This window comes from Chaetodon auriga, chromosome 15 (assembly GCF_051107435.1).
Source record: "Chaetodon auriga isolate fChaAug3 chromosome 15, fChaAug3.hap1, whole genome shotgun sequence".
NCBI classification, from domain to species: domain Eukaryota; kingdom Metazoa; phylum Chordata; class Actinopteri; order Chaetodontiformes; family Chaetodontidae; genus Chaetodon; species Chaetodon auriga.
The window spans coordinates 5,966,373-5,978,222 of NC_135088.1; the positions used below are offsets into that span (position 1 = coordinate 5,966,373).

The following is an 11,850-nucleotide window of genomic DNA, read 5'->3' on the forward strand; positions in this document are numbered from 1 at the left end:
ACCTTACAGTAACAGCAGCAGTCAATCACCCCTCAGAGACGTTTGCTATTTCTGATCTCAGGGTGATACCGTGTCACTGGGAGAGTGACCCCGCTGACCTCTGCTATTTTAGGCTGCCGGGTCTACGTGAACATGAGGGAGGGCGCGTGTCCCCGAGCAGGAAAATGTGGGTCACGCCATCGGCGCCAGGAATAACCGGTGGCTCCGGTGGCAGAAATCGTCACTGGGGTGGGGTGGAGTTTTTGGGACGGAGGCCAAGGCCTGGGAAGGGATGTCCTTTTAGGGATCCCCTTCATTAAAGCACCCCTGGATGGGCGCTGCTGCTATTCTTAGAGGGCTGGATTTCACGGTCCATCACGTAACGTTTAAAGCTGTAAATCGATTCCGAGGATTGCACACGCCAGGAAATAGACGGTGAAAAGTGATGGAGGAGGGGCTTTGGAGTTTGGTGCCGTGTTAAAGTTAAATCTGAGGTTTCATGCAAGGAAACATCCAGTTGGCCAATCGAATTGATCAACAGACAGTGGCTTTCAGAAGTGGTTCATCACTCGTCACATTGGCTTCAGGGCGTGTTGATTTTCTTTGATGTTTAGATCGAGTAAGAACTGCGACGGATCGCTCACGCAATTGATCAACCATCAATCGTCTTCTCACATTTGATGCTTTTCCATGATAGTAAATGTGATCTCTTCGGGTTTCAGACGACTGATGGGATCTAAACGAGACACAACGTGGGGGGAAAAATGTCTTTTTTGCAATTTTATAGACAAAACAATTCATTGATTTCTCAGGTGAATTAATGGAGGATCAATTGATAATGAAAACAGTTGTCTTCAGGAAAAAGATCATTTCGGTTCAGCCTGAGCGAATATGAGGCTTCAGCAGTCCGAGTTAGACAGATCAAACAGGTCACTACCAATATTATTGATTACAACCTTTTCACCATCTCACTGAAGCCTCAGTGTCAAACAGGATTAGCAGATTATCTTCTGTTTTATTTATGTTTTACACAACTCTCATTTCTGTCTTTACAATCAAACCTTCGCCATCATCAAACAGGCATTTAGAGGGTTTAAGCAGGCAAAGCCTCGTTTCCCCTCTTCCCCTACAGTCCTCATCACATCCCAGCACATGCTTGTGTTCAGACCACTGTATGTGGTGCAGGACACGCAAACCATTTGTCTATTCATCACATCAGTTATCACCCATGTCGCCTTCTGCTGTCTGGAGTGGACAGGCCGTCCGTGCAGTGTGGAGTTCTTGTGTCCGTTGGCGGTTTGTGTTCCTGCAGCCATGTTCAGGATCCGTCCGGCTGTGAAAGAGCCTGTAACAGAAGCCTCATCAGTACCTTCCTGTGGCGGAGGGCGAATGAATCAGCATCCCTCTGATCGCAGCGCTGCTGTCGACATCTTCTCAGCCGTCACGCCGCACCTCTTCTCTGATTCAGGAAGCACACTCCACCTCTCACACCTGAGCCTTAAACGCCGTCGTCTGCTGTAATTTTCTGTCATCTCACACCTCGCCGTCCTCGCTAAAAATAATCGCCTCTTATTCCCATCTGTGCAGAATGCAAAGCGAAAAGCTGTACGCCTGTCTTGATGTAATGGCACAGCATTAGCCACTTAGCCATCGAGATGACATGGGATGTACTTTATGAAACCCAGAGGGAGCTCAGCAGACATCAGACGCTTCTGATTATCCACAGCTTGTGCAGCAGCCGCTTGGCATTTTCAGTGTGCTCGATGGCAAAAGGAAGAAGTGTAATGCCCTCATGCCTTCAAAAGCGCTTTGAAAGAGGCAATACGTTTCTACACTCCCCCGTAACAAAAAGTGACCGGATTATAACTGCATGGAAGGACTCACTGATGACTGTAAATTCACTTTAAAGCCCGAAAAAGTGACCAAACGCTGAAGATTTAAGACTCTCTACTCACATCCATTTCAGCTGTGTAGCAGTAGATTTTTCATACAGGCTTAATCTTTGTACACCAATGTGTACATGTCCTTCATACAGTGTGAATGTGTGTGTGCATGCTTCATGGTCCACCTCATTGTCCTCTCTAAACTGCTCTTCCCTCCCTCTGTTCAGATTGAGGCGGTGACACGGACCGTGTCCTGCCCGCCGACTGTCAGGCAGGTCAGAGACTCATGGAGATTCACTGTAAGTGCAACCTGCAGCCATGAAACCTGCAGCCTGATACCTAAAAACTCAGCACCACACAAAGAAATCCTAAACAATGTCACAGCCGGTTAAAACGTACTAAAAGTGAAACTCAAAGTTGGGTTCTCCTCACGTTTTTGTGTGAGGAAAGATAAAACTTTGTCCCTTTACAACAGTCAATGGGCTAGTTAGCTTAGCTTGCTAGCATTAGCTCTGCAAGTCATCTCCTGCACACTCAGTGTTGTGTTCATCCCAAATTATTTAAACAAGGATTTTTTTTTTTAGTTTAGTTTTGACACAATGAGAGAGCGAGGGCACCCATCGACTAACGAATCAATGATAAGTCTGATGTCTGTCAGCATTTCCATATTCTGCTCTTGGCTGGTGTTTTTTAGACCAGTTGATCAAGATTTTGGCTCAATGTTTAAAGCTCCAAACACTCAGCTGCCTACTCCTTTACCTCCCTTTTAGATTTAATTTCAGAACACACCTCATGAAGGTTTTGAGAAAATAAAAATTGTTTCCTGATTTCTGCGTGCCTCTTTGGGGAACAGCAACTCTCTCCTGCTCCGCTGCAGCCTCTGTTAGACGTTCACCTCGTTATGTAAATATAATTGCAATGTTACACCAGTCGGATAAAGTAGGAAATGCTGTGAATGTGCCCGTTTTAAATTGATTTGACATGAGGAGGATCTCCTCTGTAGTCAAACCAAAGTATGTTCCTTGTGAAATCCTTGTGTATCCCATTCAAGAATCACATTTCCTCACATTTCCTCCATTTTTGTCTGATTTTCATTCATGCCATTAAATGAAAGTCCAGCGAAACACATCAAGTGCAGCATGTGTGTGTGCACCGTCAGACATTATAAACATGAGCTGATAAATGATGAAACTGATGAGAAATGTTATCGTTTTAATCTCCACCACTGATGCAGCCTGTGAGAGAGCAGAAAACAAAGTTCTCCAGCTGCAACCAGACATACGCAAGTATCGCACTGGCCTTGTGGCTCTTTCCGTAACGGCCCTTTTATTGCCATTGCTGTGACTTTAACAGATAGATGGAGGCAGCAGTGTTGTGTACTCCATGTGTGAAAAGGCCTTAACACAGTGCTCAAGCTTTGCAGAAACAGAACTGGGATTAATATAAATAAAGTGTCTAAATAAAATGAAATTGTAGGATCCAAAGGTTGTTTTTGACCTAAGCTGATTGGATCCTCCTTCATATCTCAGGTATGGAGGATTAAAGAGACTTAGATTAGCTCTAACTTGTCATGATGCGCTGTTTTAGTGGTCGTAACCGAAAGTCAGGAGGTCAAGGATCAGGCGAGTACAAATGCTTCCTTTAGTTAGAGTTTTTTTTAAAGTAACCTCTCCATCAGTCTAATCACACCATTTCAAAGCTTTATAAAGGGTGTCATTTGCACATGTGCAGGGTTTGCGAGAATGGCTTGTGCCTCCCTTTGCTGTTCGGTGAGGCTCACTGTTGACGATGTTTAGACCTGCAGTGCATGTTTGAATGGAGTTCAGCGTGATTAGATTAGCCTGCGACACCTTGGAGGCTGATCACATCAGGGTTGGTGGGTGTGTGCGCGCGGGCAGAACAGTTTGCTGGCCTTGAAGTGTGTCGTACCTCTTTGTTACTGAACTCGACTTGACTCAAACACTTTGCATGACTCCTATGCAAACCCCTCAGGAGCGTCAGATGTGTGTGTGGCTGATAGCCGAGCTGCAGTAGCGGGGATGAGCGGCTGGACTCTGCTTGATTTGAATGAAGTCAGATATCCACTCTGTGAGAAAAGATAACCAGCAAAGGCGACTCACGTTCTGCGCTGCGTTCGTTAGGCTCGGCTGGAGGACGCCAGTTGCGCACTCAAACATAATAAAGAGGCCAAACAAAAGGCGAGATAATGAAAATTGTAAACCGCATGCAAAGTCGCCTTTATCACGGCCCAGAGGAGGTGTTTGCGCTTTCAATGAATGGATAAAATGCTTCTCTCAAACAGTTTGATGCGAGTGTAAAAACCTTCATTCATTACACATTATGAATGCCACATTTGCAGTGTTGGTTGTATGCGTGTAGAACAGATACACGAGCTCAGTATCTGCTTGACATGGTTAGATTTTCCAGTGTATGCTCTGATGAAGCAATCAGCAGCAGCCGACTCTTCACTGAGCCCCGCCCCTCCCTTAGCGACCTATCGTTAGCAGCTTTTATTAGCTAAAGTTAGCTGTCTAATCCAGCTAAGTGTGATGGTTGGTTGATAACGTAGCAGCCTTCAGACACTTCACACACACGTCTTCAGCATGCTGAGAAATCCAAAGCGTGACAGACGGTAACTAGCATAGCGCTACAGTGCATGCTAGCTACTTTGCTAAGATACGGTTGGACAATCACTGTTTGGGAGGGCTCAAGCTAACAGTCTGTTGCCTGACTGTGATCTTATGCATGATCTAACTGAAACTAAAGTTTGGTTTTGAGGTCAGATTCCACTTTGCCGAATAAGAAATTAACTGTGTGAATATGTGAGCATAAAACATTAAATCTGCGGCACTAATTTCCGGTTTCATGTTTCCTGTGTCTGCCTGTAATTCCTCTCTTGTCTGAAGAGGTCTCAAGTTTCTGCTGCAGCTCTCCTCTAAATGTCTGTCTCAACCCATTTCCTCTCCAGGGTCCCAAGAAGACGACGACGATGACCAAGAAGGAGTCGAAGGAGAAGAGGGAGATCATCGAGGAGAGCAAGGAGAACCTGAAGGCCAAGTCAGACGACTCTGGAGAGGAGAAGAACGGCGACGACGACTCCCAGAAGAACGGACCAAAGAAGAAAGGTGAATATGGATCTGACGCTAACCCTCAGCATGTTAGCGTGCTAACTGTCACCATGTTAGCTCACATTTAGCTTATAACACAGCTGAGCTCAAGCACACCTGAGAGTGGTCCCACTCGAGGTAACGAACGTGTGTTAGCAGCCTCAACCAGAGAGTAAACTCTCAGCCTTGTTCAGTTTTTATGCACCACATCTGTATTTGTTTATTGAATTTAACTTGTTGCCTCTTAAAGCATTTTATAGCACTTGCTAAAGAGGCTGTTGGAAGCAGTTTAATCTTTATTCTTGCTGGCTCCTCAGACACTTTCACTTTTTATAAAAATACTCCAGTCATGACTTTGGGTGATTTCCGCACTGTTGTTTCCCTCCTCGTCTTGTCTCTCTGTGCCTGTTCTTAAGGATTAGCTTAATTGGTCACAAAAAACCCAAAGTTTGTTAACAGCGGTGCGACTGACTTTAGCCAGCAAAGCAGAACTGAAGATGAACAAGTTCCCGTGATGTCAGTTAAGCTAAGCTGTAAAAAAGTCATGAATTGCTCCTGGAAACAGTGAAATAAAGGATGTGACAGTCAGTATTTGCATGGACACAAATAGCTGTTAAACTGATTAAACATGAATGATTTCCGGCTCCATATAGAGGTCTGGAAATTGTGAACTGGGGAGGACGGACATTAGAGAACACAGCAAATTCTGTTCTATGTAATTTGATGTCAAGTTTAAAAGTCTGTTTAGTTTGAAACGGTGAAACTTTTCTTGCTTTAACTGTAACCTGCAGACGTGCTGTAGAAGTGATGAGCTCTTTCATGTCTCTTCTCTGACTAAACATCAATGAGGAGAACTTTCACTACTCTGATCTCAGCATTGAAGCAAAAAAAAAAAAACAACCAAAAATCACGTGAGTGCTCCTGCCGGGCCGAGCACATCAAGACCGAGTCAGACTTTTAATCGTTCGCCCCCGACTACCTTTAAAAATCAGGATTGTTTTTTAATGTTCTTCATTGGACTTTTCCGGTTTGGTCTGAATTTCCCCTCGTTGTTCCCATCAAAAGCCTCTTTCTCATATGATTCCTGGTTAAGTTTCTGGGATGTCTTTTCAGACACCGCTCGTGACAAAGCCTGAATAGATGGACAAAGAGACGGTCCAGCAGGTGGTTGTAATACAACACTCATGTTTGCAAGACCAGGAATGCTTTTCCATGATCCACTAACCGTAAACAAGTTGCACATTCAAACACGTCATCAGCAGTCTTGTGATTGGCTCGCTCTTTCGTCAGGCAGACGAAACCCTTCACGCGTTAGACCCTGCAGTGTTATGCTTTCGCTCGCAACACAGTCGTCCTGGTGTTTCCCTGGAGCGTTGCTGCGTGTGTTTCCCTGAATATCGAACCCTGCGCTCGGTTGCTCGTGACCCCGTGCAGGAAATGTTCCTGAACATCTCAGGGATGACCTCTCCGTCTCCCCCTCGCCTCCTCAGTCAGCAGATAGACACAGAGCCACGTCACTTAAAACAGGCCGTCATTTCCTCCCTCCCATTGTGTGTGGTATCTGTCACACACTCATCCACACACACACACGGCACCCCCACAGCCAGATGTGTTAAACAGCAGATCACTGATGCGCCCTGCTGGCCAGCTGAGGTACTGCTCCGTGCTGTCTCTGATGAAACACAGCGATGATGATGCAGATTTACATAATGAAAGCTGCACATTTATCTGCTGTGCTGTGCAGCTAACCGACCAGCGTGAAGAGGTCTATGCTGTGTGGAGAAAAACCTTTGACATGTAATTTAATTCATTCATGTAATTCAGTCAATGTAAGTGTATTTGCAGGTCAGTGAGAAGTCTTAAAGGGTTTATCAGTTACTAAAAAAAGCTTAAAAGGTCCATATTTTGTGTGTCATTGATGGCAGCATCTGGTTGTTTTTTTTTTAACTTGTAGATATGAAGATTTTGTTTGGTGGCTTTTGATAAATATGAGATTGATGTCAAGAAAAATACTTAAAGGTGGTTTTGGCAGAAAATACAGTATGTTTTTGTCGAGGCTCACCATATCCTGCTGACATGTTTCCTATACACACTGAAGGAGCAATAGAAAGACAGTTTGTAATCAATTAAATGAATCCATGAATCCATGCTTTCCTTTTCTAACTGTGTCCACGTGGTTAAAAACAGGAAACAAGCAGAAGTGGGTTCCCCTGATGATCGAGGTGAAGTCCGAGGGTCCCAGGGAGCGCTCGGCCTCCAGGAACAACAGCAGGCAGAACGAGAACCCGCGCCTGCCTCCCAACGCCAGGAACGACCTCAGAGGTCAGTCTGTGATGTCATCACGCTGCGCTGGCGTCACTGTGAGCCCCAGGGAAGGCAGCATGTGATCGGGTTACTGACTGTAGGTGACGCGTGGTCAATGTCGCAGAGATAGCATCCTCTGAAAATGAGGTTTTCCGGCTTCACATGCCAGGAGTTGTTATTTTGTGCCGTTTCACTTGTGATAACACATGACCACGGATTTGAATTTGTACTGGTTGTGTGTGTCTGTGTGTGTGGCAGCATGTGTAGCTGTTGATGCACATTGGTTGAGACAGCATGCATGACTCAGCAGCAGGATGTGGACAGATCTGTGTGCTCCTGCTACTTCTGCTTTGATGGCTCGGCTCTTTAAATGCGCACAATATAAAGAAGTTCTTATATTCTCTGAGGAAATGAAAAGCAGCAAAGAGGGCACATGAACTGTTGGCTGGATAAGATAAGAAGTTAGAGGTAACTTCCTGTTGATAAAAGCAGTAATAGCATTAATTCTGCTGCTCTGTTTGCAGTTACTCAAAGTTCCCTTTGGCTTTCACAACCGTGTTTGCATCAAACTCCTCCTGATGTTAGTCTTGTTCCTGCTCGTGTGCTGACGTGAAGGTTGTTGGTTTGCCTGCAGACTGGCACAGTCAAAAGTACGAGCGGGAGTGGCGCGACGACCACGACGAGGTGTCCAGCGTGAAGAGCGAGGGAACGCCGTTCCGAGGAGGGTTCAGAGGTCGCGGGCGTGGAAGAGGACGAGGCAGGGGACGAGGCAGAGGTGCTGCGAGAGGTACGTGGACAGACGGGCGCACTTAGAAATGACTGTAAATGCTATAAAATCCGACTTAACTGAAGATGAAGTGACATAAACGGATCTAACAGATGTGTAAGAATGTGTCAGTAACAGTTGACAGCGGCTGTCAGTAAATACAGACTGACACAGGATAAAAAGGTCACATACGTGCTGTGGATGTGTCAGTCAGCTGTAACCTGCAGACGTGCTGTAGAAGTGATGAGCTCTTCATGTCTCTTCTCTGACTAAACATCAATGAAGAGAGCTTTCACAACTCTGATCTCAGCATTGCAGCTAACGAGCTAAGTTAAAACTTAAAGCCCCGTTAGGACCCTCAGTGGACGAGCCAAACGGGGCTAGGCTACTTACTGAAGATATATGCGATAAACTGTGCTTAAAGATGGGAAATACCACAAAGGGAGCTCATCACCTGAAGCACCATCATTCAGTGAAGCACGATGATGTTGGTATATAATAGTTTTTTTACGTGCTGTCATGCTCAGCAACAACAATAACATCTGACAGTAACATCACTACCAGCTTCACGGTGGAGGGGTTGGTTCCAAAAAGAGGAGACTTCAGTACTGTGGAAGTGGTTTGGTTACAAAACAACAAACAAACGGGGCAATGCAATAAACTTACTTCACCCCCTCGAGAAGAAGCACCCAGCTGAGTATGAAGAGAGCTCAGCAGCTACTCTGAGCTCTAAACCCAAAATATTTCTCAGCTTTTTGTCTTATTGTCAAGGCTATTATGGCAGAAGTACCTTGAAATATATTACTTTAAGGCCGAATCTCCGGCCCCTGTGACTGCTGCACATCTTTCCCTGGATTAAACAAACAAGATGTGTTCATTAGTAATATTTAGAGGTGCTCCTCTTTAGACTGATCCAGGCTAGCTCTCAGTCTTTATGATTATCTAAGCTGATCAGCTGCTGGCTGTAGCTTCGTATTTAGCCCACAAACGTGAGACTGCTATCAATCCTCTCATCTAGCGCAAGTAAGCCTGTATCGCAAACTGCTCCTTTGAATACTCTTTATCCTTAAAAGGCAGAAAGACTTTGAGGCAAAGTCAAGCATGTTTAACAGAATACTGTCCAGCCTGTAGAAGTGGAGGGCTTTGTGTAATTTTGGTTGTGAATAAGCTGTCAAACTGGGTGGTTGGGGGGCCCTAAAGTGGCCCCACAGAGGCTACAGTGAAAACAAAAAAGTGCAATAACAACCAGAGAGGGCTGGAATGAGGAAAGGCCTCGGATCCAGCAGGAGAAGCAGGTTTCCCTGAAGGCCTGTTGGTTTTGGCAGGACTGGCCCTCTCCTCCTCCTCCCTGTTGTTCGCTCTTTTCCTCCACATTGTCTTCCCTCACCGTCCCCCCTCCTCTCACACACACTCCCTCTGTTTGTCTTCCTCACCCCCCTCCCCACACGGAGGTCGAGAAAGCACTTTTTGAAATTTCTAAGAGACAAATTCGGAGGAAGAAATAAGAAAGAATCGTCCATTATGTCCGGTTTTACGTCTCCTTGAGGACACGTTGACTTTCAGCAGCACGAGGAAACGGTCAGAGTTAATACTGAGCAGATGAACTTTGTCTTTGTGTGTTTACTCGGCTCTCGTGTGTGTGTGTGTGTGTGTGTGTGTGTGTGTGTGTGTGTGTGTGTGTGTGTGTGTGTGTGTGTGTGTGTGTGTGTGTCAGTGATTACATGCACTCTTTTAGCTCTTTCTGTCATTTGCACGATGGTATTTTCTGTGTGTATGTGTGGAGTACGATGAAAACACAAGCACAGGAGCTGCAGGAGACGTCTTTCTTGGTCATTGGTGTTTTATAGTTTTCATATTTCAGTAAAAGAACAACATGACCTTTAATTTCGTCGCTTCTCCACATCCCAAAACTCTCCCTCAAATTTGAATTCAAGCCATTTTTGGCAATAAATTCGTGTAATTTATCAGCTTGTAACTAAACCAAAACGGAACTGTCTCTGGCTACATTTAACCAAAATGAGGTGTGATTTAGGAGCGCGACGTTAACTCCAACCACCAAATAATAACTAATAGTGTGACCAGATGGAAAACTAAAGACGTTTAGCAGAAAAAGATCCACAAGTGGAGAAAAATATTATGAAAACAGGATCCACAGTTAAATCTACTAACACCTGATCTGTCTGTCTCTGTCCCATCAAGGCCACTATGACTACCAGTACAGCTACAAGTCCTACGACATGAAAGACGGACCCTACGGCCAGAAGTTCAGCAACACGGTCACCTACTACTACGACAACATGAGCAGCAACGACCTTTACTCCGTCGACCAGGACCTGCTGAAGGACTACATCAAGAGGCAGATGTGAGTTTAGCTCCAAACATGCATATATTGTATAATGTATGCATATATTAAGAGTGTGTCGCACTAAATTAAATGTGTACATTGATAAGCTTAAGCGGCTGGTGCAGCGTTTAAAGGACTAGTGGACGAATGGTGCACAGACAGACGTGCTGTAGACGTGATGAGCTCTTCATGTCTCTTCTCTGACTAAACATCAATGAAGAGAACTTTCACAACTCTGATCTCAGCATTGAAACAGAAAATGATAAAACTCTTGCTCTCTGTTACACATCGTTTCGTCCCACTAGAGCGCAAAGTTTTATTCAGATGTTTACTTTGTCGGCACCTCCAGTGTGAGATGTAATGATCTGGCCAAAAATGAACATCTCACCTGATCACAGTTCAGACTGCGTGTTTGTTTGGATCAGGGTGTCTGAGGGTCTGGAAAAGTCTTGAAAAACATTGAATTCAGTACCCAAAAAAAGCCTTTAGAAGGTATTAAAGACTCTTAATTTTCCAAAAAGGTATAAAATGTTTTTCTGTGAGGGATCTGGTGAACACTGCAGAAACGCTAAACAATCACATAACAGAATAAGTTTTGACATTCGTGTATTTTAATATCATTGCATTGAAACAATGTCAGAAGCAGAATTTTGCATCTCCCCTCCGTTCTGGCCCTCATTCAGCAGATGCAGACACTGTGTTCAGATAGCAGTGTTTTGGCAGCTAACTGAAGGAGCTTAACGGTTTCCTTGTGTGCACCCAGCGCCCCCTTCACTTCAAATCTGCATCAGGTTACTCAGAGGCTTTGAAATCCTGTCGAATGTTCTGTTGGACGGGAGGTTCCTTGGAGGGGGTTTGGTTACACGTGACACACCAAAGTCTGTTTCCAGTGTTTTCACCTCATGATTGCAGCCCTGTGTGGTCTCCTCCTGCCCTCTCTCCTTGCTCTCCGTGCTTCTTATTGGTCTTGGTCATCTTTTTTGTTCCCCTCACTTTTTTCGTGGAAACAGCCGCAAACAGCTGATTTGTCAGTATATTCTGGATGATGTTGACCCTGCGTTTCTCTGCCCCCTGCAGTGAGTACTACTTCAGCCTGGACAACCTGGAGCGGGACTTCTTCCTGCGGAGGAAGATGGATCAGGACGGCTTCCTGCCCATCGGACTCATCGCCAGTTTCCACAGAGTGCAGGCCCTCACCACCGACGTCAACATCATTCTGGATGTAAGCATGTTTCTTTGACTCGCTGATTTCTCTTTGAAAGTGGCCAGCATGGTTGGCGAAAGATAATCTGAGATGGTCATGTGGTTAGCAGAGTTTTCTGCCCAAAGATAACTGAACTTAAGCCGCAGCTCCAGTCAGAACATGTATAAAAACACAGAGATTGTGTGAACAGAAACCTTTGAGTGCTGTCAAAAGGTAAAACTGGAGAATTTTAAAGGGTCTGATAGAACAAAGCAGAAAAAACG

At 45.1% G+C, this 11,850-nt stretch overlaps 1 protein-coding gene across 3 annotated transcripts in view; it reads left to right on the forward strand.

Annotated features, from left to right (window-relative positions):
* The window catches only part of larp1 (La ribonucleoprotein 1, translational regulator), a 44,591-nt gene that overhangs the window by 23,601 nt on the left and 9,140 nt on the right, over positions 1-11,850 (forward strand). For 2 of the 3 annotated variants that reach the window (XM_076750542.1, XM_076750543.1), the window contains exons 4-9: positions 2,090-2,161; positions 4,831-4,987; positions 7,157-7,291; positions 7,908-8,060; positions 10,239-10,401; positions 11,461-11,605. In XM_076750542.1, coding sequence (XP_076606657.1) covers positions 2,090-2,161; positions 4,831-4,987; positions 7,157-7,291; positions 7,908-8,060; positions 10,239-10,401; positions 11,461-11,605 — 825 coding nt within the window. The remainder of the gene's footprint in view (positions 1-2,089; positions 2,162-4,830; positions 4,988-7,156; positions 7,292-7,907; positions 8,061-10,238; positions 10,402-11,460; positions 11,606-11,850) is intronic. The other variant, XM_076750544.1, reaches the window with a different exon arrangement.